Consider the following 27,451-nt stretch of genomic DNA (forward strand, 5'->3'; position numbering starts at 1 on the left):
GACAGATGGTGCTGAGAGATTCCCGTATAGAGAGCGTTACAATTGTTAAAGAGAAGAAGAAAAAGCAAGTAGGCCTATATTTTACTGTGGTGAGGTGCATTACTGAAAATGGAAGTTGATCAATTGGACACTTTTATTGGTTGTGTTTAAAGGTCCAGATATAATGCATTCCCTCTTATTGTCATAAAGTAGGTTTCAGTTAGTACTTCCAGGCAGTAAGTTTGCAGGGTAGATGATTTTCACCTGGTTTGAGTGGTTTGACAACTGTGAGTCATTAGAATAGAGGTTATAAAAATAAAAAAATGTTGTGTTTGTGGAAAACTGAGCCCAAAGGACACAGATGCAGTGGAAATAAAATAGGACCTAGAACGGAGCCATGTGGGACACCATAGTTTACAATTGCTGGAGAGGAAGATAGATTCCTAATACTGACGGAAAAGATGGCTTAGTCACTTTAAGCAAAGCAGACCTTGTGCTATGTTAGGTTCTAACTTATCAGAGATATCATCCAGTATACATGAATCAGACAGTTGTGACTGGAACATTGAGGTTTCCTTTTATGTGTGGCTTAGGTCTATTTGTAGTTCTCCAATTATGGTAATGCTCTTGTCTTTCTTTGACCACAGACCATAGAGAACAATTACAAAGATTCATTTCCAAAGCACACACTGACCTACAAAGAATGTAAAATATGTGAGATGAATGGCGTTTGTGTGTAGAGTGAATCGATTGTGTGGCCCAGCTTCTGCTGCACTTGTTTTGCTCCAAACTATCTCATATGGTGGTAGTTCTGCCCCAGAGGAATGCCAAGAGTTGTCCAAATTCAAAGTCCAAACCTCTGCCAGAGACCAGCGCAGCAGATGGCACCATCTCACTGAACTCTCTCTCTTACTGAGGGCAAAATCACCAGCATGTTTCATTTCAAACCACAGATTATGTTGCCATTATACTAAATTTAATTATTCATTCATACTTTATTAGTAATGAACCACATTGTGAAAGGATATCACAGTTTCCTGAACATGAGTATTAATATTGCAGAATGCATTGTATGATTGCATGGTTGGTGTCACAGGCGCAAAGATCTTTGCATTGCTGGTAGTTCACGCTCCGTTGGATGACTGGTATTCCAGTACAACATTTCCTTGTACAGAGGCTTATTGTTTTGTCACATCCTCCCTTGAAATTGTGTATTTTGAAGCACTGAGTCATTGATTACAGCTTTGTGGTGTCAGGAGACCAAATTCCAATTTGACAAACAGTCTAGGGGTAATGAATGAATCTCAGAGTGTTGGTCATGTGCATCTAATTACCATCATGCATGTGAAATACCCTTTAGAATAAGGAGAAGAACAGGGCTGCAATTAAACATGTCTGCCTGCCAAAGCCTGTATTTGTGCAATGTTGTGTGAGCAGTGAAGGACAGTTTATACTTCTTCTGTTGATTAGTTTTGTGTGTCTTAGTAGACTCAGCCTCAGACAGCACACCCACAAACCACCCATAGTCCCCTCGCTGACTGTCTCATACATATTGCACATGGATATGAAATGGATTATACCATGATAATAGGCCAATGTGAATGGATTGTGGAAGATAAATGATTATATGTTCACCTAGTGTGAGTGGTTTGACGACTGTAAGTCATTAGCATAGAGATGATAAAGTTGTGTTCAAAGGGTTAGTTCACCCAAAACTAAAAATTGTGTCATTAATTACTCGCCCTCATGTCGTTTCAACTCCATAAGAGCTTCGTTCATCTTCAAAGCACAAATTAAGATATTTGTGATGGAATCTGAGAGCTGTCTGACCCTCCCATAGACAGCAATGCAACTGAAATGTTCCCAAGTCCAGAAACGTAGCAAGGAGATCTGTAAAATAATCCATGTGACATCAGTGGTTCATCCACAATTATACGAAGCTACGAGAATACTTTTTGTGCAAAAGAAAAATAAATAATGACTTTATTCAACAATTCGTCTCCTCAGCATCACCCTGTAAACAGCATATGTTGTTCTGTGTCAGATGCGTCACGCCGGATAGGATAAGCTGTTTCCTACGTTGTTTTAATTTGATCTGAACGGAAACTGTGTATCCTCTCTGGTGTGAAGCATGTGACACAGAACAACGTACGCTATTTACAGGGTGATCCTGAGGAGACGAATTGTTATAAAAAAAGTATTTTTTTTTTTTCGCACAAAAAGTATTCTTGTAGCTTCGTATAATTGCGGATGAAACACTGATATTTTACAGATCTCCTTGCTACATTTCTGGACTTGGGAACATTTCAGTTGCGTTGCTGTCTAGAACAGAGCCTTGTGGGACACCTCAGTTTAAAATTGTGAAAGAAGACGACAAATGTGCATAGATACTAGAGGTCGACCGATGTATCGGTTTTGCCGATTAATCGGCACCGATAGTTGATTGCTGGAACAATCGGTTATCAGCAAAACCCATGCTGATAGTTTTCCGCGTTTCGTCCTTTGCTGGAGCGTCTGATAGTTTCCCAGGTTGCGTCTGTTGCTGGAGCGGCTGAAAAGGCTCTGTTTTCATTGTAATTTTTGATCAATTTAATGTGTCCTTGATAAATATAAGTAGAGGTCGACCAGCACTTACAAACTGCTGTCCTTGTCTGTCGCTCGATTGTTTTTCATTCTTGAAGTTAACTTGTGCCCGTTTGGTGAATAAATAAACAGTTTTAGACCGTTGCTCGAGTTGAACACGACGCGTTCGGATGTGTGTGATACCGGTGAGTTCTCCTAGACTCAGCGCTGCTCTTTTATTTTAATCAGATAATCACTCGAGTGTTCAATAACAGAAGCAGTTAAAGTGTGAGAGTATACACTGTGCTGGTATAATTGTAGTGCTCTGTGATTTTCGTGATGCAGAAAGCGTGGACGGAATCGCGGAATCCAGTCATAAAAACAGAATTCACAGTTTAGCGCACGTGACGCTCGCGGTGATTTCAGCGTCTGCTGTCTCACTAAATGAGGACGAAAACACATGAAGAACATCTCCAGAACTGCTCTGAGAGTCACTTCATGAGCATTTGACCATTTGATTTGGGCAAAAGCATCATATCACATGCACAGAAGATATTCACGGCAACCCGTCAAAATAAAAGTCCGGTTTTGAAGTCTATTTTTCAGTAGAATGTACATAGCCTACTACTACTACTACTACTTAAATGAAACAAATATTATTTTTTAAGGAATAATCACACAACATTTCTTCCATGTTTTAATTTTAATAGTAAATAAAAAAAAAAAAGTTTGCTTAATTTTCAGTAATTAAAAGACAAATAAAATGAATGTTTCATGCTTTGATTTGATAACAATAAAAATGTAAATACACACAGAATTTTTGAGGAGAAAAATCATTAGGCTTCTTTAAGAAAAATAAATAAATAAATAAAGTTGTTTTATGCGTTCAAATAATTAGACATGCTAAAATAGAATTTGGTGACAATAAAAAAATATGGTGAGAAAAAATAAAACATTTCATAGGTCCCTAATCATGTAATTTTTGTTAAACTTTCATTAAATTGATTTGAAAATGTATAACTTTCATGATTTTAATTAATTAGAGTTGCTTTATGATTAATAAACTTTAATTTAACTATTAAAAAGGAGTGGAGAAAAATAAAATGGAAAAAAAAAACAGAATCCAGAAAAATTAAATAACTGAATTTGGAAATAAATAAAATGGAATTTAGGAAAAAATTAAACTGATTTCATAGGACCCTATTAGAATGTGGTAATTTCAACATTTACTATTACTGTTATTATTACTTTTATTATCACTACTACTACTATTAGTATGGCTCAGTACCGTTTTTTTTTTTTTTTTTTTTTTTGTAAATAAAGCACTATTTTAGTTTTTGTTCAGTATCCATTTTAAAAACTATCGGTTAATTAATCGGTATCGGCCAGTGTGGTCCAACCTAGCTATCGGTATCGGCAAAATCCAATATCGGTCGACCTCTAATAGATACATCTATAAATGCACTGGGACACAATCATCAGTGATGTTTCCTGAGATCATTGGGTGTTTCGGGTCTTTCAACATCAGACACCCTCCCTCAGGCGACCCAGCTGGGGTTGACCAGGCCCAAACTTGTGTCCCAGCAGCGCTAACCCACTCCTCAGACCTTTTAATCCAAATCCACCTTGATGCTCTTTCTGCGGCTTCTGTGATGGACTTAATAATAAATTAACAATACTGACAGAAAAGATTTAGTCCTTCAGACAGTTTTTTGGTGTTTTTGAGGATGGTATGATAGGTTCTAACTTATCCGAAATATCATCCAATAAACATGAATCAAAGCTGTGACTAGAACATTAACATAATCTCAGAGATTCATTCATTACCTCTCGAGTTAATGAGTAGAACTGTATATTATATAAAATATTACAGTCTAAGTGAGAGGTTCTTGGCCAAAGTAAGATGGATAATGGACCAGACTTTGTCAATATATAAAAGCTGGGCTAACAAGACTAATCTTTGAGATTATTTGTGTGTGAATTTATAATTACTGTACGTGTGACTGAAGAGAGAGTTCGGATACCTTCGGTGCCTTTCACCACAGCCTCCTTCTACAAGCATCCTTTGAGTCCTGTCCCTGCAGAGAGAGGAACAGTGGGATAGAAATAAATTAATGAAAGTGAGAGAATAAAATGAGTCTCATCCTCTGATTCTCTTCTCACAGGGTAACCCAGGCTTAATTGCACTTCTATGTTCAATTTATAAAAACCTTTAAAGGGATATAGGCCTTAATGTTGATATATTTTTACAGATATACATGCAATTTGATTTTTGGAAGCAGCCAGTGATGTAATTAATTTGACAGCCCTAATTTAAATGATGCTTTTTCTCTTTAATTTTGCAGCTCATCATCTTAGAGGACTATGCCGACCCCTTTGACGCAGCGGACCAGGCGGGCGGCACCCAGACGGTCACAGAAAAGCCAACGGAGAACGACGGCTACATGGAGCCCTATGAAGCGCAGAAGATGATGGCTGGTAAGATGACGGTGTTTTCCCGCAGTAATTTACTGCATCATCTTTTGTGTTGTGCAGCTTGATGATTGTGAACTCTGAAGTGGCTTCTAGGAGAATATAATCAAGCATGATAATGCATCTTGGCCTATTTAAATGTGTGCACTAGGCCCATGGGATCTCGCTCAGTTTACGCTTAGTAAGTCACTCTCTTCCTGTTAAACATTACTTCCATTAGATGCGATTAGTTTTCTCTTTGTACTTGGAAATGTGGAGTCTAATTTCCTCTGTATTTTGTTTTCTGTTTAGTGCTGTAAACTGAAAAACAACAATCAATTAGATGCTGTAGATTGCGATGGCTTCCTTTATGTGTTGTGAAACAGCTGCTCTGTGCTCCTGTTTAGTCGAAATTCATGGGTCTGTGGCAGCAATTAGCCCAGCGTGAGCGGATTGGTGCTCGAGGAAATCATCTTGCCTGTCTGAATAAAGACGGCAGCCATATGTGAGCTGTCTAGAATCCGGTAAATACAGTGCAACCTCCATAAACAGTCTGCATATGTCAGGCGCTGTGGTCTCGTGTCCATGTACAAGGGCACAACCGCACGAACGCATGCACACGGATGCTGTCAGCCATTTGTATACGCTGTAATGGGGTTTGAAGAGGAAGTGGCTGTGTTCCTCTCTTAGCGTGGCTCAAACAATGGAGGGGCAATCTGTCATTGGTTCACTGCAGACTGGTGTTGTTAGCCCAGATGAGCCAACCAAATTACTCAACAAACAGACCAAGGTCAGACTGAGACACTGCAGAACTATTAACAGCTGTAGTTTACCATGAATGAAAATCCTGCCGTTTATTCACTCACATATTGTTGTAAACCCTAAATGACTATAAAAGTAGTCCATATACAGTACAACTACGGGTAACACTACAAAAAGTTCTCATTTGTTAAAATGCATGTACAGTAAATGCATTAGCTAACAAAGTAACAACTAGCAATATGTTTAAGCATTTATTAATCTTTGTTAATTTTAGTAAAATATAATTGTTTGGTGAGGTACCTCTCACCAAAAGAGTTTTAACGTATAAAGCCAGTGATGTAATAAAGGCTTTTTAACTTTTCACTACAATTCGAGTGCCTTGGAGTTCTTATCCTTATATAATTGTTTATTATTTGTTCATGTTCATTCACAGTGTATTGACTAATGTCAGAAACAACTTTTGATTTTAAAAATGTCTTTGTAAATGTTTACTAAATGTTACTAATATGAATAAATGCTGCAGAAGTATTGTTCACAGTGTTGTTAGTTCTGTTAGTGTACATGTCACTGTTAGTGACCCACGTTGGGTTTTTGACCACTGAAAATGTTTCCAATTTAACAATTTACTCTTGGAGCCATATTGAGAATTTAATAACTGTGGAATTGAACCATATAGGGCCTTTAAAATAAAGAAACCAAAAGAAAAGTTTCTTAAAAACCAAAATCTAAAAGGATACTAAGAGATCCTTAATACTTCTTGAGTTAAAGCCATGCAAACTATGAGAGGAAAAAGAAAAAAAAATCCTACTTTGTATTTTTCTATTTTTAAACTGTCACCTTTGGCATTTACTGCAACAGCTATTGCAAAAGACAAAATATTTTACTAATAGACCTACAAATCTCTGTGCAAAAATAATATTATGATGCTGCAATCTTTCTAATGTCATTTTACCCCCCTGTAATTCATCTCCAGGTGAAAATAGTCCAATAATGGATTACTCTGTAAATATCCATCCGTGACATTTAATATTTTGGTTTTCATCACGATTTATGTTTGTTAAATAAAAAAAAAAAATTTGAGATGGGGATATTTTCTGGAATTTGGATTATTTGACACAGAATTATCCATTTGAGCTTTCGTGTATTAATTTGCCAAGTTTGATAGTGTTTGAGAGATACGGCCAGGTTTGGGGTGAGCTGCTGGATTGATCGGTGCGAGGAACCTGCAGTGTTTTAGATGCTTCAGCTTCTGTCTCTCTCTCAGTTTGAACAGATGACTTCACAGTTTAATCATCTGCTCAGCGTGACTCCAACACTAGAATCATTGTGGCTCTGTTTGTTTGACTTTGGGTTGCAAAAGCTAGTTTGTTCTTTTCCAACTCTATTTGAACGGAGCCGGAGGAACGGGCGTCTCGTAAATCAGCTCAGCGCATAATTTCCCAGGTTGATGTTTCATTACACATCATCATTTCCGAGCAGGACAGCTGGCCATTTTATTTTTTTTACAGTTGGACTCCGTTCCTTCTTCCTCTTTTTCATATATTCATCTTTTCATCAGAGCCATCTGTCCCGTCACAGAACACATAGGGAAAATAAATTAATAAATGAATGTATCTTGGATGTGCTTCGTAGCTCTCTAAACAGAAGGGGAGATGAAACTGGCATTTCATTGGCTCGTTACTTTAATGTCTAAATGCTGTCCGTAATTATTTATTTTTGAAAATTTTGATTGATATATCTTTGTTTGGCACTGTGACTACATGAAGTGTGCTTGCATGAAAAATTCCCATTCCCAATCCCTACGAACCAGTTTTTTTAAACCCTTGTTTGTTTATTTATTTGGTATATAAACATTATAACCATTTGGTATTTTAACATGATACATATTGCCTTTTTTATTTATTTATTTATTTATTTTAAGATTAATGTGTGTATGTTACAATATAGTACTGAAATGTGGGATTGTTTCATGGATGAAAATATTGTCAAAATGTTCAGTTGTAGACTAAAATATTCTGTGGTCCTAAATAGGCTTCATATTCTTTTTTTCTTCAGTTTTGGGGTGAAATACGATTAGGACATATACGTGACAGGCTTCAGGAGATTCATCTATAAATGTTTGTCATGGTGAGATATGCCTGTGTGTGTGCGTGTGTGTGTGGTGTGTGTGTGTGTGTGTGTGTGTGTGTGTGTGTGTGTGTTCCCCGTGGATTGTATGGAATGTGTTGGTGTTTCCCCGTCAGTATTTCCAGCACTGCTGTAGTTTCATCACGCACACACACACACACACACACACACACACACACAACACACACACACACACACACACACACACACACACACACAGAGTGTGTGAATGTGCTTGCTGTTTCCTTCAATACTGTGTGTGGAATATCTTACTAACTAGAGGAAGTGAGCAATCTCTCTTGTATTTTTCCCTTTCTTTTTTTTTCTGTCACTCACGCAGACACACTAAACTAACAGAGACACTTTCACTGAGCTGCTGTATGTGTTTAAACATGTCAGGAAGGCTGTTGTGACCTGTCAGCCTGAACTCCAGTGTGTGTCTCTGTGTTCGTGTGTGATGATACTCGTACGTCTCTGTGACACGATTCACCATGTGAGAACTTTCACACAATCCCCAAGGTCTCCTGTGCTGCGTAAACGAACACTCTTGGTCATTCTGAACAAGATTACACACACACACACACAAATATTGGTCATTCTGAACAACAAGATTACAACAAGATTACACCATTCGATGCATGAGGAGAGTGAGGTTCACTGGTGGCATGTAGTGTTTGTGTTTAGTGTTTGTGTTTTGAGGGGGGATGTTTGGGGCCTGTGATTGGTGGTCTCTATCGGTGTGCGTCTCCTTCTCTGTGAACATTCTCACACTGAGCTGCAGTTTCACAGCGTCTGCTGACTCAGGCTTTCTCTCTCACTCCCCCAGTATTTCATCATTGGGCTTTAGTGGAGTGTGTGAGAATGTGTCTTCAGACCTCCTTGATGTCAGCGTACGTGTATGTGTGCACATGTGAAATGTATTCATTTATTTTGAGGAAGAAAAATTGGGAATAAATTTGGAAATGCATATATTTAAAGAATATTGTCCAGCAGAGAATCCAAAGAAAGAAAGAAAACATGAAGACAAAAACCTTTTCTTTTAAATGAGCATTTTTATCAGGCTCCTATGAAAATAACATTGGAAGTTTTTGAAAATAAGCCATAATAATAACTTACTAATAACATTTTCTTTACCATTAAAGTGAAATTACTGAACCTAAACATAGAAGCCTGACAAAAATGCTCATAAAAAAAAAAAAAACTCAAACAGACTGTTTTTTTTTGCATCTGAAATCTTCGTATTATATATATATATAGTACTTAAGAGTTTAATGGTGACTGCTATCATAAGTATTAAACATTAAAAAAATTTCTTTTCCACTCTCATATACGTATATTTTATATATATATAATATATAATATACGTATATGAGAGTGGAAAAGAAAAAATGTAGGAGGGACTTGGTTCAGTGCACTGGTTGCTGACTGGATGCAAGCAGATTTGAATGTTAAAAAGGTGGGGTTTAAGTAGACTAATGATTTCTCCAGAAGATCCAGTTATGACATTTTGAATTAAGAAAAATAAAAAATAAATGTATGCATGGATGAATTGCTCACAGTAAGATCTATATGATGCATTTAGAAAAATCGATGGGTTGAGTTTTCATTTCATGCTCACTGTAAAATTGTCTCAAGTCATCCTTGTGCTGCACCGCAGTACTGACTAATGTTTAACTCTGTTCTGTGGACTAATTTCCTGTTCTCTCTGCTGTATCTGTCCAATAATACCAAACAGAAAAAAAGAAGAAAAAAAAAATTGGGTCACTAAATTTTAAGAATTGTATCGTGCCAGTGGCTTTATAGAGGAAAACAGCATGATGTTGCAATCATCATTTTTATATAAAAGTTTCTTATAAAGAGCTGTAAGAGTTTGTGTGTGTGTGTGTGTGTGTGTGTGTGTTGTAATGAGATCAGAGTGAGTGTTTCTGCTGTGTGTCCCGTGCCCTGCAGATGTGCCCCTCTATTAGAGAGCTTTTATTAATCCACTCACTCATGCCTTCACACACACACACACACACACACTCTCTTCCCCGTTTCCCATGTCTTTGCGCTCAGGCGAGCTGCTGCATGTTTCTGTGATGTTCCAGCTCTCATGAGCGTGTTCACTGAGGGCCGGGGAGCTGAACGGCCGCAGACGTGTACAGACAGCGCTCTGCTTATGTAATTCTGTGTTTAGTTAGCGGTAAAAGTATTTGGGAGTGATGATACACTTCCCTTGTGCCGCGGAGCGTGGAAGTGTTAACACTGACATTCCTGGAGGATGCGTGCTCTTGTGTGCGAGCGGATAGTGGGCGTCAGCAGGGTCTGTGGAGGGTGGATGATGGCTATTAAGGCTCCGCAGGAGTAGGTAAGTGTCAGTATTAGTACTCATTGTGTCATTGAGTGATGTATCGCTCCCTTAATGTAATGACCGCTTGAGCTCAAAGTGGCGAACACAGTGGAATCTGGAGGAGACCAAACTTTTAGCACACTTCCCTGTTAGGTGATATTAACATATTTAGCATTCTTCCTTGATTTATTTATTTATTTTAGTCATTGCCCGTGATATTGATTTTATACAGCAATTAACAATTAAAAAGAAGTTCATATCAAATAACATTTGGACAATATTTAGCCATTACGTGTGATGTAATAGTGAAATATGTTCAAGTTGTTCTGGACAGTGCATAACCTGTGGCCATAATATTGTGTAGTGCTGTGGGTTGGTATACGATATAGTTGCAAAGGAGCATTAAATCGTTTTTATTGTATTGTAGCATGGTTAATATAGTGTTCTGGGTGGTTACCAAGGTGTAACTAGGGTGTTCTGGTGAAAGATTGTTAGTAGGGTGTTATGGGTGGTTACCAAGGCAATACTAGGGTGTTCTGTTGAAAGAGTGTTACTAGAGTGTTCTGGGTGGTTGCCAAGGTGTTACTAGGGTATTCTAAGTGATTGCCAGGGCACTACTAAGGTGTTCTGGGTGGTTGCCAAGGCATTACTAAGGTGTTCTGGGTGGTTGCCAAGGCAATACTGGGGTGTTCTGTTGAAAGGGTGTTACTAGAGTGTTCTGGGTGGTTGCCAAGGCGTTACTAGGGTATTCAAAGTGATTGCCAGGGCACTACTAAGGTGTTCTGTTTGGTTGCCAAGGCGTTACTAGGGTATTCAAAGTGATTGCCAGGGCACTACTAAGGTGTTCTGGGTGGTTGCCAAGGCATTACTAGGGTATTCAAAGTGATTGCCAGGGCACTACTAAGGTGTTCTGTTTGGTTGCCAAGGCGTTACTAGGGTATTCTAAGTGATTGCCAGGGCACTACTAAGGTGTTCTGGGTGGTTGCCAAGGCAATACTGGGGTGTTCTGTTGAAAGGGTGTTACTAGCTTAGAGTGTTCTGGGTGGGTTGCCAAGGCATTACTAGGTATTCAAAGTGATTGCCAGGGCACTACTAGGTGTTCTGGGTGGTTGCCAAGGCAATACTGGGGTGGGTTCTGTTGAAAGGGTTGTTACTACGAGTTTTCTGGGTGGTTTGCCAAGGCGTTTACTAGGGTATATTCAAAGTGATTGCCAGGCATATACTAAGGTGTTCTGGGTGGTTGCCAAGGTATTGCTACGGGCGGTTTTCTGGGTGGTAACCAAGGCAGTACTAGGGTATTCTGAGTGATTGCCAGGGCATTACTAAGGTGTTCTGGGTGGTTGCCATGGCATTACTAGGGTATTCAAAGTGATTGCCAGGGCACTACTAAGGTGTTCTGGGTGGTTGCCTAGGCGTTACTAGGGTGTTATGGGTGATTACCAAGGCATTACTAGGTTGTTCTGTTGAAAGGGTGTTACTAGATTGTTCTGGGTGGTTGCCAAGGCGTTACTAGGGTATTCAAAGTGATTGCCAGGGCACTACTAAAGGTGTTCTGGGGTGGTTTGCCAAGGCGTTACTAGGGTATTCAAAGTGATGCCAGGGCACTACTAAGGTGTTCCTGGGTGGGTGCATAGGCCTTTACTATGGTGTTATGGTGTAAGGTTGTTACTAAGGTGTTCTGGGTGGTTGCCAAGGTTTTGTTACTATAGTGTTTGGGTGGTTACCAAGCAGGTTAATAGGTGTGGTTATGGTGCAAGATTGTGATTAGGGTGTTCTGGATGGTTTGCCAATGTGTACTAGGGTCTTCTGAGTGATTCCCAGGCTGGTACAAGGATGTTTGTCAGGGATGTCACACACCCTGCTAAGAAAATCCTTAAAAAGGGTGGTTTGGTTTTAGCTGGTTTAAAATGGCTTAGCTGGTTTAAACCTCCTGTCCTGACCAGATGAAAAGTGACCAAAACCCACTAAAACCAGCCCACAGACAAGTGAACCAGTTTAAGCTGGGTTCTGGTTTTAGCTGGTTTAAAATGGCTTAGCCATTTGTTGAAGACCTTGGCCTGTCAGATTAAGAGGCATGTAACTGTTTATATAATGTTTGTACAGTTGATCAGTTAATAGGCAAGTCATAACAAAATATTTTTTGTGTTCACAATTATTTATGAAAACATATAATGGATGATTCTAGATGGTATCAGAAAGCATTATGGGTACATTACTGTGCATATTAAATATGAAGTCCAATTCACTAGAAAGTAAACAGCTCAGAAGAACCAAGTTTTCTGCAATGAGGAGATGGATGCAAGAACTGCACACATGCTATAGACGGCTATAGTGATATTCATGACATTTCTAATGGCTGTAAGCAGTGGTTGCTCGGTGTGTCTGATGAGCATCAGTGTGGGCGATCACATCCTCATCATCCTCATCATCCTCATCATCCTCATGATCCTCATGATCTACGAGCAGGAGCCAGTCACGCATCGTTCACGTCTGAGTATCTGAGAGGCTCCCTGCGAGTGTGGATCGAGTAGAGCTTAATGACTCTATTTCATATCTGTGTCATGTTGGAACGTGTAGAGTGAGTCTGCACCACTTCCAGGCCCTGTTTTTTGAAGAACATAATCTGCGTTTCCTTCCTTCCTGTCCTCCTCCTTTCCCCGTTTCCTTCCTTCTCTTGATCCTCTGAAGCAGTGAAATGGGTGAAAGTTTGCGTCTGTAGCAGTACGGTCCGACCGTTTCACTGCGTGAGCTGAGATGAACAGGAGAGCGGATGATGGGAGCAGGAGGAGGACGGGCGTTTGTGTCAATCTCACAGACGCTTTTCCAGTCCAAATTATCCAGCTCATTGTTCCTCTGTCTAATTTTAGAGATTGATCTCATGTAAGTGTTAGTGGAATTCTTGAAATAATGAGTAGTTTGGTGAGCAATGGTTTCAACTACCCTTCTGCAAAACTTTAAAGGTATTTGACCCTCATTTATTATAAAATATCTGGTTCAAAAGAAGTGCAGATCTCAGTGGGTGTCCCTGAATCAAATATAAACAACACAATTATGCTAAAATATGACCTGCAAAAATAATAACACCCTATTGTCTATTTTCTATAACTGACTTGAAACCTTGATTGAAAAAGCAGCTACATACTACCGGTAAGACGTATAAGCAAGAAGACTTCTGGGAACAGTGAGTTGTTTTTGTACTCTGTGTTTTGGTTCCATCCAAATGACTCATTTATTACAGTAAAATGATTCACACTTTAAACCAGCCTACGGTGGTGAACTGGTCTCACAGCCTGGTAAGTCTTGTCTGTTTTGTTGTTTTTATTGAGATCTTGGGCACTTGTCAGCTCATCAACTTAAATTTTAATAAAGTTAAATGTAGTTAAATCAGTTAAAACCCATCCTCGGCTGGTTTAAGGGTTTTTAACAGCCCACCAAACAGCTGTTAATGTTTTTAGTTCGTTGCTCCCCAGCACTGTTAGACATGATCTTGAGCTGGTTTTCAGTGAGTGTTGATATGTTCTCTCATTGTTCGCACATTACAGTCGACGCTCTGCTGGATTTCACTGATCTACAAACCTGCATCCAAACCTCTCTGTTCAGTCCAGATGAAGAATCACTGCAGACCGTCTGTTTGAAATGAAATGCTTGGTTTAGTTGAGTTTTATGGCTAATTTAGCACGTTCTGTGTTTGTAACCTTTAACTCAAGTGTCACACAGAGTAAAAAGGTGCTTTACTGATATCAGCCGGTGCTTCCAGACCAAAAAACCAAACCATCAGACCAGATCAGACTGGGTTTAGGTGTAGGCTGGTTTAAAGCAGGTTTTTTTTTTCTGTTTCTCTCTCTCCCAGCAGAGAATAGGTTATTTTTTGTTAATGGTGTTGTATAAACCTTTGTCTGTTTTGTATATAATTTCCATACAAGATGGAATGTATGGTATGTATACTAGCGAAAATGCTGCTGTTGTTCTAGTTTTTTAATTCGACCCCCACCCCCCCAGTTATTTTACACTACTGTTGCCAAAGTTTGGGTTGTTAATACTTTCTAGGGATGCCACCGAAATTTAAATGAGCAGGATTCGGATTTGGACGAATACGGGGCTATTTTGTCACGACGGGGTTCGGTTTTCGGCCAAACCTTAGATTTTTTTTTCCACCGAACGTCGAACCGACACGACACCTCAAGCAGGCTTTGCGCTCCGGCTAATACGCTGGTCGACGTCCCGCTGCTGTGTTGATTACGTGAAGGTGTTTTACGCATGTGGACCGTTCGGATGTTATTGTATGGCTGTGAGAATCTGAAAATGGAACTCGTAAGCAAAAAAGTTTTGTTTGGAGCAGTATTTCAACAAAAGGAAAGAAAGAAGGCGATTCAAGTCGAGCCTACATGTTCAATTTGCAATTCCGATTTGTCCTCGTGGTGGCAAGGACCCTAAGCATGAGGTACCTCAACATCGCCGCTGTTTAAACATTTGCGTCTAAAACATCCAAAAAGAAATACGAGTTGTGCATGAAGGAATCTACAGACAGCAGCCCAAAATGCAGCAACTTAAGGTGCGGCAGAGGTAAGGACAGTCACAGCTAAAAACGTGCGCTAACCAGACGACCATTACTAGCTTTGCAGTTAAAATAAACTAAAATGAAAAATACACTGCTGTGGACATTGTTTACTTCATTAATGTGTTTTTAACTGTGTTAATGGAATAAATCATGCGAGTAGGATTCGGTATTCCCTTTTCGCTTCTGGTTTCGGATCTTAAACATGCTGGCACCTTTTCGGGTACATTCGGAGAGGGCCGAACCCATCTTAAAAATCTGGATTCGGTGCTATCCCCTAATAGTGCTTTCTACTCACCAGGCTGCATCTTTATTTGATCAAAAAGACAAGTAAAATTGAACAGAGGGTGACAAAGCCTTTATATATTAGAGAGTTTAAATTAGCTGTTTTCTATGTGAATATTTGTTTTAACTCCGCCGTACATTTATTTCTGTGAGTTGTGGCACTGAGCTGTAGGCCTTTTTCAGGCAAAAAATCATTACTTCCGCAGTGCTTGCAGTGTCATTAAATGATCTTGCAGATAAATCATTCTACATATATGATGATTCTTTGATGAACGCGTTCCGACTTAAAAAAACAGCATTTATTTGAAATAGAAATCTTTTGTAACATTATTCATGTTTACTGTCACTTTTGATCAATTTAATGCATCCTTAATAAATAAAAGTATTACTTCCTTTATAAACAGCAACAAAATATCTTACTGACTACCAACTTTTTTGAGTGAATTTGCATGAATCAGTGTGAGTTGTCAGTATGTTTGGGTATTAACTTATGTGGTGTGTAGAGATAAACAGTATGTTTTGTGCTCTCACACACACACACACACACACACACACACACACACACACACACACACACACACACATACACACACAAGAGTAAACTGACACACAGTCTCGTCGTATTGTCTTCATTACTGTAGTAGACTCGGGTCATCATGGCTCCTGCGATGCTCTGTGCTCTTTAGGGCTTGTTGTCTTTTTCAGATTTCTGTGTTATTTTCCTCCCACAAACATTTAAACGGCATTTATTCAGCGCTGCCCTTCACCTGTGTTGTGTCTCGAGACTCTGGCGCTTAAATTCACACTCCCAGGGAAATGGAGCAATTTTTTTTCATTTATATTTAAACATTTATATCCTTGGGTTTTTTTGCTCCCCCTGTATTAAGTCTCATGAGCACACCTGAGTCCATTTCCATTTCTCAGTGTCTCTGTCTCAAATAAACGCTCTGGGATATCTCTCTGAAGGGGACCATTAACAGACCACACTGGTGAAACAACAGCCAGTAAATGTGTTGAACTCAGAGTAATTAGTTGTGTGGGGGTCTGAATGTTTTTCTGTCACTAATGTTCTCCTGTAGGGCTTCACTCGCTCATTAGTTCATGGGCATGGTTCTGTTCAGTTATTTATTAATTCACTCCCTACTGAAATAAAACAGGCTGTGTAAACTGGCGATCTGAGGAGGTTATGAATAGGGCTCTGTGCAGAAAACAACAACAGAATCATGAAATTCAATTAAATGGAATTTACTGTATAAATCTGAATGTCATGGTATTTGGCAATTTTCAATGAATCAATCAGAAGTAGAGCTGTACACTTAATCGAAAGGCAGTATACATAGTGCACATACTGAAACATGGTGACGCTCTCCTGAGGACATGAACACATGAACTTCATCTCCAGAGCTGCTCCGAGAGTCACAAAACTACCGTCAAACACACACTAAACTCACAGATCTTCAACAGTAACCCACAAAATAAAAAACTCAGTTTAACTTTATAATGACTAATTATGACAAATATATTACTATTGTATAGTAGAATATAAAGTACAGTTTATTTTTTTTAAGAAACATGACAATTTTTATTTTAATCTGTTTTAATTTAAAATGTAAATGTCTGTTGTGCAGCACTTTGTTTGCCAAAAATGAAAGGAAGTGTTCGCATTTCAATTACATTTTAAATGATTAAGTTAATCTCATTTTTGCATTCATTTGATTACCACTGTTTTTAATAATAATTTTGTATGAAATATAAAAAAACAAATCCAGAAGAATTAAAACGGACAATAGGAGTTTCTGAAAGAACACTTTTCATAATATTATAACTTATTAAATTGTTAAAGTTGATTAGACATCCTTTTTAATTATTAATTATTAACATTTAATTAATCCATTAAAAATGGAACCGTGGACAAATTGAACCCAAAAAATACTAAATTTGCATTAAAATATAAATAAATAAATAAATAAATACATTTTGGGAAAAATTTAAATTGGTAATAAATAAATAAAATAAAATGCAAAAAAGACATTTCAAACAGGTTTCATTGGGCCTCAATTACATTGAGAACATTTTATGCAACAAAAATGTTATGCAAGGCCACATTCTTGCTGGTTTATATCAGTACAGAAAATACAACCCTACTGGCCTTTGTTAAGTGTGTGTGTGTGTGTGTGTGTGTGTGTGTGTGTCCAGTTGTCCTGTGCTGTATACACAGGCCCTTATCAGTCAGTAATGGTCAGTGTAATCGGCCCTGCTGGACTCTCGCTGGGTCACCGTGATGCCTGATGAATGAAGGACTATTGCACTTCTACAGCAGTTTGAAAGCAGCAGGACTCTTACCGCTCATGCTCGGGGTTAAGAAGATGAACAGTCATGAATAACATCTCAGAGAGCCGTGCTGTTATTTAGACCGAGCACAGCATCATACATTTTACATTTATTCATTTAGCAAATGCTTTTATCCAAAGTGACTTACAAATGAGGAACATTGCAAGCAATTTATCTCAAGTCAACAATATTTGCAGTACATGATGCCAAGTTTCAAGAGTAGGCTAGATTACTTAGATGCACAAGCTGGAGGAGAATTCAAATGCAGAAAAGAAGAGAAAGGGCGGTGAAGTCCTGAAGACCCAGCACTGCAGTCTTTCTAATCAAACACTCCTGATTCAGCTCCTCAGAACTTAAGATCTGAGAGTGATGTGTCTGACACACGACTCATTCAGGATGGCTACTGTTGGACATCATTTTTTTAAAACATGTTTTTATTTATTTATTTATTCTTAAATGCATTTTATTTATTTTTATGCTTGTTTCATGCTTTTTGTTTTATGGTTTGTTTTTGTTTTTAATTGTTTTGTGCTTTTTGGTTTTTGTTTTGTGTTGCGTTTTCTTGTGCTTTTTTTAACTTGGCCTTTATGTTTTGTGTTTTAGTTTGTTATATGTTGTGCTTTTTTGTATTTGTATTTGTTATGTTTTTTTTTTAGTTTTATGCTTTTTGTGTCTTGGTTTATTTGCATTTTGTTTTGTTTAGTTTTATGTTTTTTGTTTCATATTATGTTTAAAAAGAATGTAAAATATAAGTAGCCATGTAAAATAAAAAAATATTCTATATGGCATTCATTACAAACAACATTTATTTTAAACGCCAAGCCTAAACAAATTTATTTGAATCGAAACTATATGTGGGCTCGTGCATCTCTAATCGGCCCCAAGTTTCCATATTTCCGATGCAAACATTTGGATGCTAAACTCATTATGTAAAGAAGCCTTTTGTACTTCAGTAAATCAGCGCCGTTTACATGTGGAGAGATGAGCGTTTGGAATAACGAATAGACCGGTTGATGACACAGCCTTTATATTGTACAACAGATAAATTAAATTAAGCAGAATAATTCAATTTAAGTTCAAGGTTTATTTGTATAGTGCTTTTTACGATACCAAATCATTGCAAAGCAACTTTACAGAAAATTAAGTTTCTACAATATTTAGTAGTAGCTTATCAGTGATGACTGTCAGTTTATGTGCATACAGCAGAAATGTACAGAGAAATCAATTAAAGACGTAAACAAACAGACGATGAACACTATTAACAGCAATTATTATATGATGCAATCACACATATACCAAAATTTAGTAGTTCTGAATGTTGTTCAGGGTTGGTATCATCTTTTCTCAGGTCTAACTTTTTATATGTTTTGTTTGACTGTGTTTTATTTCAATAATGAACAGGCTGTGATGTCAGAGAACTGATGTGTTGTGTGAGCAAAAAAACAGCGCGATCACTTGAACAGCCTCATACTCTGTCATTTATACTCATACAGATAAGAGTAGGACATCATTCAAAATGGAAAAATGTATTTTTTATTTGTCTAAATTCAAAATGACTGCAAAATCCCTTTGAAAAATAAAGAAAACAACAGAAAGCGCTGCTTTTTTTTTGTTTGATTGTATTTCTGGTTTTTTGTTTTTTATTTGTGGTGCTGGTGTACACAGAAGAAAGAAGAAAAAAGTATTGAAGGTATTGATGGCTTCGCTAATATTGTTCTGTGACGGAGAGACAAAGGCGGCCTTGATTAAATATTGATGGTGCTATTAATGTGGTCTGTGCCGCACATATCTAATGGGATGAGTGCTGCATGATTTGACTGTGGTGGTTCGTCCAGATCCACGATGGGCTGCGTCTGTGTAATTGACGGAGCGTATCGATTTTCAGCTTTATGTGATTTATGGGATGGTTTTGGTCTGGAGTCGGAGGGTTGGGTCAGCTGTGTCCGAGATTAAAATGTCTCCATAAGGCTTCTGAATAGAATCTGGAAATGTCAGCGAGCGTTGTTAGTAAATCTGTACTGAGAAAAGCACAGAAGTACAGTCTCTCGCTCTCTCTGTCATGGAGTGTGTTTCAGTGTAGTGATTAAACACGGCTGGTTCTGGACCCCGGTGCATCTCCAAGAGGATTTCTGCCAGTCTGGTCTGGTCTGGTTTTAATTTAAACCACAGAAGACCTCTCCAGCATCAGCGCTCACTGATAACTGCTTTAAAAATAGAAACTCTATTGATTTATTGCCCCGGTTGTATTTGTACTTATCCTCCTGCTCTCAGGCCTGTGAGGAGAGAAACACTCCTGATTTGTATGTATTTATTTGTCGAAGGAAAGAATGGCAAACTGAAGAGATTGCTTGGTTGTTTGTTTGTCTTTGATTGAGAGAATATTCTAAGGGCAATTAAAGTAATCCATGAATTGCTCTCACATACCAGGCCTGTGAAACACAATCCTGTTCTCATGCATCGCTGCTTTTTGCTCAATGTGTCAGACATCTCATCTTTTTCTCACATTCATACATTTTATAATAGGCTTTAATAACTCTACACGACAAAACCAAGATGCTTTTTTTCATTTACTTTCTTTTTCTTTCTTTCTTTCTTTCTTTCTTTCTTTCTTTCTTTGTTCGTTTGTTCTTACGTTGGTTCCTTCTTTCGTTCTTTCTTTCTTTCTTTCATTCTTTCTTTCTTTCTTTTCTTTCTTTCTTTCTTTCTTTCTTTCGTTCGTTCGTTTGTTCGTACGTTTGTTCCTTCTTTCGTTCTTTCATTCTTTCTTTCTTTCTTTCGTTCGTTTGTTCGTAAGTTGTTACCTTATTTCGTTCTTTCTTTCTTTCTTTCTTTACTTTATTTCGTTTCTTTCTTTCTTTCTTTAGTTTCGTTGGTAGCTACGTTTGTTCCTTCTTTAGTTCTTTCTTTCTTTCTTCATTTTCTTTTTTCCTTTCTTTCGTTCGTTGTTGTACGTTTGTCCTTCTTTAGATTCTTTCATTCTTTCTTGCTTTCTTCGTTCGTTTGTTCCGTACGTTTGTTCCGTTCTTCGTTCTTTCTTTCTATTTCGTTCTTTCTTTATTTCTTTCGTTCTTTCGTTCGTTACGTTTGTTCAGTACGTTTGTTCTTTCTTTCTTTCTTTGTTCTATTTTTCTTTCGTTAGTTCTTCATTTCTTTTCTTTCTTTCATTCTTTCTTTCTTTCTTTCTTTCTTTCGACAGTTTTTTTGGAACTATCAATTTTTTCCAAATTACCCACTAAACTTAAACTTTTACTATAAAAATAACACAATCCAGAAGATAGATAGATAGATAGATAGATAGATAGATGGATGGATGGATGGATGGATGGATGGATGGAATGGCTAGATAGATAGATAGATAGGTAAACATGAAACTGTTCTGTTAATCACAGAGATGTTTAAGATTGGTCCATCTCAGCTGCTAAGAGTCACTTCTGCTGTTTGAACTCCTACAGCCTGGAGTGTGTCACTCGTACACTCGTGTGTGTGTGTGTGTGTGTGTGCGTGTGTGTGTGTGTGTGTGCGCTGAGGTTTGTCAGTGTGGATTCGGTCGGTTCCTGTAAGAGAGACTGACAGTTTCCAGCTGCACATTCACACAGGTTTCAGGAGGCGTTGGGGAAAACAGAAGCATTCACTCGGCTCTTTCACTCAAGAGCTCTGCTGCTTCATCTCATTAAACTCAAATGAACTTTTACGGCTGTCGCTTACAAAGTCTCCTCGTCTGCAGCATTCAAACCTTCAGCGGCTCCTCGATGAAGACCAGAGGCTCCTTGTTCATAATTGAGAGTCGTGCAGGAGGGGAAATGTAATTATATTACAGTAAGATTGATCAGCTCTGGAGTAACGCCACCTCACCTGAGAGAGCGTCGTTTGTCATTGGGGTTATTAATAACGGCCTGACGAAGCAGCGCTGACAGATATTGGAAGGCACAATCTTGAGATTTAAGAGAATTACTTTAGATGAGATGCATGTGGTTCAGTCTGCTCTCAAGGTTCCTGCTTCTTCTTTTTGTGTAATGTTTAGCTGAACATGTGCTTGTGATTTATATGCATTTAGACAACATTATAAACACTATAAACATGGCGTCGCGCCTCAACAACAAAATATTTAAATTTAACTGTATTCATGAAACAATCAGAACAGTGGCATTCATTATAAACAACATTTATTCCAAACCTAAATGAATTTAAAGCAAAACTGTATCTACTGAAACTAAATAATTACATTTGGAATATGATTTATTTAACCAGTATCACTTGATTCCGTGTGTGTGTGTGTGTGTGTGTGTGTGTTTTATCTATAAATTTATTTATTATTTTTTTAAATGACTTCCATCTAAAAATGTAACAATGTGAATCAGAAAACAAATGCTGCATCATATTACATCATTGTTGCATAACATATAATTAAATATTTGTGTTTTTAAGAAAACAAATTTTGAATCATTTTGAGCAGATTTTTTTAAATCATTTTTGTATATATTTTTATTAATTTATTTTGTTTTTTGTTTTTTTTTTTTTTTTTAAGCATTTACACTCATTTTTGTTGTTTTTGAATTGCTAATAAAATTCATACAGTACACAAAGAAAGGGCAAGTGACACATTGAATCAAACGTGAAATTTTGAAGCCAGAAGTACTGAAATAGTATTTTTTTTTATTACATAATCCAATAATATTTTTTATTCACAACTTTAGCAAATCATTTTTCACAGGTGTTCCTGTTTCAGAGGACGTCCTGTGTGACTGTGAAGTGGTTTGAAATTGTGTTGAGTTGCTGGCCTGCGGCGATCGTTGTCGTCAGACGTCTGCTTCATCGGCAGGAACAGGAACTCCATCAAACACTTCCCAGGGGACTTTGGCCGGAAGCAGCACACGGGTCACCAAGATGGGGTCACTATGGGATTGCAATTTCCTGCCGTGTTGCATTGTGGGTGCTCTGCTTTTGGGCATCCATGTGTGCTGCACTAGCATATGGTCACCAAGTTGTTCCCGTATTTATTTTCCATGGAACTCCATGAGAGAAGCATCTCTGAACACGAAGGGTGATGTTTCATGTTGCAGCCCACAATGGCCTCTCTCTGACAGAGCTGTGACACGGGCTGTTCTGGGAACAGCTGCTCCGCTCTGAACAGATTGAGGCCTTGTGTGAACACCCGTCTCTGATCAGTCACCTCCACCCACACGCCTGGCCCGATGTGTCTGACCAGCCTTTGGCTCAAACCCAGTGCTCAGACGGGACAGCTTAGAGCTGGGCATCATAGAAAATACACTGCCACTCCAAACTCAAATCTGGAATAATTAAGATTTATTCAAGATTTTAAAAGAAGTCTCTTCTGCTCACAAAGTCTGCATTTGTTTGATCAAAAATGCAGTAAAAACCGTGAAATAGTTTTCTATGTGAATGCAGATAAAAATGTAATTTATTCCTGTGATCAAAGTTAAATTTTTAGCATCATTACTCCAGTCTTCAGTGTCACATCATTACACACATCTTCAGAAATCATTAAAATATGAATGATTTGTTACTCAAGAAACATTCGCCATCTGATATTATAAATGTTGAACACAGTGTGCTGCTGTGCGATTATTTTTTGTGATACATTTTTATTTTTTTCAGGAGTCTGAAAAATTTTGAATAGTGGTGTATCACAGTTCTGCAAAACATATAAAGTAATTAATATGAACATATTTGATTATTCCCAAACATTCAATGCTACTTTGATATATATATATTTGGATATTTATGCATTTTAAGAATGCAGCCTTAAACCTTAGACATCATTCCACTATTCACAGTGTTGTTTCATTTATATCACCAGCAAAATATTCTATATTCCACCAGCTCTCAGTCAAATGCATTCAAAACTGCTGTGAAACTGACTTACTCAGATGGTTGTTTGACAGAATATGGTGTGTCCTCAGTGTTCTGTTTTTAGGAAACTGTAATTTAAGTCCCCCTATGGTCTTATGAGCCAATTACATTGTATTTGTCTCTCCAAAAGTATTTTCCTCCTCATCAGAGCAGCATGTGTCATAACGTGTGTGCAGGATCTGTATAACAGTTCGCAGGAGAGCCGCCTGAGATTTGCGGTACACCACTTGTTCTTGAATAGCGTTAAAGTTGAGTTTGTTTGGTTGTATAGTGGTTAGTTGTAGTCTGGCTCTGCTACAGTACTCTGTGTGTGTGTGTGTGTGTGTGTGTGTGTGTGTGTGTGTGTGTGTGTGTGTGTGTGTGTGTGTGCTCATTGCATGCCTGTTCAATGTGAACTTGAGCAGAGTGACTGAAAGGGAGACGGAGTGCAGAGAGCATTGACGTCTGCTTTATTGTATTGAGCAGGTGGTGGTAAAAGCCCCTCGTCTAATGCGATTACATGAGAGAGAGAGAGAAGGAGAGGGAATGAGAGAGAGGGAATGGGTAGATGGATGAGCCTCCTCTTTTATTTGCTTTTGGAAATGCTATTACTGCATCCGTCCTGGAAGAGCCTGACTCTGAGCCAGGTCTGCCTCATAAAGGCAGGGGAGTGGCGGGATGAAGTAATTGCCCCTTCCCTCCAGAGCTGGCCTCTTCATCAATGTCATGCTTCAAATTAATCTGTATACACCCAATGACATGACAAAACAAAGACAACGCAATGACAAACCTTATTGTGTATTTGTATGTGTTTATGGAAATGTATGTTAACATGCATTCATCGGTTATTTCCTCCGATATCTTGATGTGGTTTAAGCCTTATGATGACATTGTCAATTGTTTCCTCTTTTTGCATTATAAAATTCAAAGTGCTCAGGTCAGAAATGATTAGGGCCTTTCGCACCGCTTTAGTTTTTTCCAGAACTAAATGTACAGTACTAAAGTACTGGGAGCAAACTGTTTCCCAGTACCATTTAAAGGGTTGCATTCGCACCGACAGTGTGTACTAGGAAGTGACGTTTGTTAGGTCTCGCGGGTTTCACAATAATGGACATGGAATGTCGATGTATATACTTAAAGTGATTGAAAGAACGGAAAGGAGGACGAAGAATCTCCAACGTAAACTTGCAGTGCTACATTTGCTACAGGTGCCTGCACTTCAGAGTCCGTATATTTATTGCTGTTCGTCATACTTGCGAAATATGTTTACAGTATGTTTACACTGTGTTTTAAATCATGACAGGTGAGGGCGTTTTCGAACACGTCTGACCAATCCATGTCTGTTTATGTCATGGGTAGTACCAGTTGTGTTGGTTAGACCCTGCTCCGGAGTAGGAGCTAATTTGGCTCTCGAAAAAGGCAGTCCGGTACTAAAATCGCACCCAGTTCCGGCAGTGCAAAAACGCCAAAAAGTGGCTAGTTCCACAATTAGTTCTGGTACTATGAAAAGGTTCCCGCGGTGCGAAAGGCCTTATTGTCCCAATGATTGGGACAATCTGATACTTTTACATTAGTGATTGCAAGGAGTATTTTAAGGCACAAGTGATTTATTGTATTTTTTTTAGTTGTTGTTGTTTTTTTTAGTTGTTGTTGTTTTTTTGTAAACAAGTGTCAGTAACAATGTTGAATTTATATCATTATCATTTGATAATAATAATTCATGGTAAAAGTAAAGGGTTCATGTGCTATAGATACACCAACTAAATTATTTTATTTTATTTTTTTATTTTTTATTTTATTTTGATTCATTTTGCTCACTAGGCTGTCTTTACATTTTGTAACTGACTTGAGGGGGAATCTGTATAACTGTTGTCATAGTACTAGTGACTATAGAGGGGCTTTATAGAAATCTCTAGGGACTATCTGTATTGGAGCTCTAACCGCTGAATGGCTGTATATAAGCACTAAAGACCTGTCATGAACTGTCCCAGGTGGGCCGTTCCCCTGTGTTGGCATTTTGCTTAAGGTAGAGTCATTAGAATTGCAATGATCCCTCATCCTGAGTCAGCACTGCTCCCAAGAGACATTGTAAATAATTAAAATAACAAAGCCAACATTGAGAGAAGGACATAAGCACCTTGCTGATATTTGATTTCATTGATACTGGGCTAGAACGGTAGGATTTTATGTGTTTTATTTTATGTATTTACCTGAAGCAGAGTTACAGTCAGTAGAGCTAATGGCATGTAATTACTGCAGTAAAGAGCTTAAGTGTGTGAATGTATGTCTAGATATGTATATTTAATAATATAGGTTGTTGCTTTAATGTTATCATGGGCACTTCAAAATACAGTGAATAATTCTAGATACTTTTTCTCAGTTGGTTAGATTTTTTGAATACGCATTAGCTTCTTTGCCATCAGTTTGTTAAAATACATTTTTTAAAACATTGGTTGAAATCAGAAAATGTTCTCATTTAATATAATTTTGAACGTTTGTCTGTTACTTGATAAATTTTTATTGTGTATTGTTTCATCGCATTTAAGGTTGTTTGTTTTTACATCCAGCATTTTTTTTTTTTTGTAATTCAGTATCATAAAAATACTGTATACTGTACATTGATTAAAGTGTCAGAAATTCTTGTGATCTGAAAATGTGCTTGTATAGAGGGTATCAGAGCATTTCCTATGAAATGATCACTCTCTTGGCTGGCCACAAACTTACTTTGCATATTCAGAAACCACAGTTAGTCCCATCATAGGCCAGGAGAGACTGTGTAAGGGACATTTTCATTTATTAGAAAGGGAGTAATTATGCAGAGTGCTGTTGGCAATCAACAGCGATATTCTTAGAGGATGGAAACTGTTCCCTCTGGCATTGTAATTGCCTCTTATTTCCACCTCATTGGGTGTGTCATGTACAAAATGATGTCCTGTCATTTTGTCTCTTTTGTCTTGGGTTGCTGTTTATTAAGTTGATGGCAAACTTTAACCCAGTTAACCTGTTCAGTATACAACAGTTCAGTACACAAGCAGTGGAAACAAGATTCTCATCTTCCTGACTATGGTGTACCTCAGGGCTCTGTACTAGGCCCGTTCATCAATTTTTAATACATGGCTGTTGAATGCTGAAAGAGGCATTTGCATAGATATTTAGATATTTAAGCCACCAATATTTAATTTCATTAACCTTGAGATAGGACTGTGGCAATTTGCCCCCTAGTGGCAGATCTGATTACTTTATGAAGCCACATTTTCGTCTATACAGACATTTGGTGGTTTTGTTTGTATTCTCCAGTAATGGATAGCAAGAGCATTTACTCTTTCTGTATTGACCATAGTGGGATGAATAAATAATGAATGAATAGTGAACCATATAGGACAAATGACCTGCTAATACTTTTGGAGGGAACATATGGTTTCAAATGATAAAATTATTGATGATTTTACTCATAACTGTCAATTTTACAAAATATAATGTAATTAAAATAAAGTTAGAGAAAAGTATTGACAATTTTCACCTTGTGTACATACATAGATTTAATTGGAATACATCATGTGTTGTCAGATACGGTGAGTCAAACAAGTCATGTTGAACATTCCAATTGGATCTCCTGTATCTGGTGGCCAAACATTATTGAGTCTCCTTGCACGTTAGATATGACACAACCAAGCTTTTTTTTTTAGTATGCAGCCTGGTATCGTTATTTCTGGTTGAGCTCCTGCCTTCTCTTAAATCTGACATTATCTCCATAGGCTCCAGGAGGCCGTTGTATGGAGGCTCGCAATGCATCTCTGAGACACCCAATGCAAGATTGCAGTTTCGTAGTGAGTAATTGGGACTCAGTGGGATGTGGGCACTCCTCTGTGAAGTCATGTCAGATTTGTTCCAGAACTCCTGTTCGCTAACCAGCCTGTCTGATCCATTTTTTTCAGTCCAGTCTGCTGTCATTTATTCATAAACTAAATTCATACTCTGTGTGCCCACTGGAGTTTTGTCCTGTCTTTTGTTCTGTGTTTCTAGCCCAACCCTTCTCTCTCCCCAGAGACAATGTTGTCCTATATTTGCATCGGCAGTCTTCCACTCATCCAGGTCCAGTTTTAAAAGCACACTTAAAAGACCCTGAATACAGATGGATGTTCTGTTTGCACTCTGTTTATCTGCTGCTTTTTTCAGTGCAGGAACACATCAGGGTTAGGTGAACTTAAAATGGCTTAATG

General features: G+C 38.1%; 1 protein-coding gene across 1 annotated transcript in view; it reads left to right on the forward strand.

Moving 5' to 3' along the window:
• Positions 1-27,451, forward strand: part of LOC109068823 (SH2 domain-containing adapter protein F-like) — a 108,549-nt gene that overhangs the window by 13,954 nt on the left and 67,144 nt on the right. Inside the window, 1 exon segment of the mRNA XM_042743395.1 lies at positions 4,887-5,019. Coding sequence (XP_042599329.1) covers positions 4,887-5,019 — 133 coding nt within the window.

Source organism: Cyprinus carpio, chromosome B18, assembly GCF_018340385.1.
Source record: "Cyprinus carpio isolate SPL01 chromosome B18, ASM1834038v1, whole genome shotgun sequence".
NCBI classification, from domain to species: domain Eukaryota; kingdom Metazoa; phylum Chordata; class Actinopteri; order Cypriniformes; family Cyprinidae; genus Cyprinus; species Cyprinus carpio.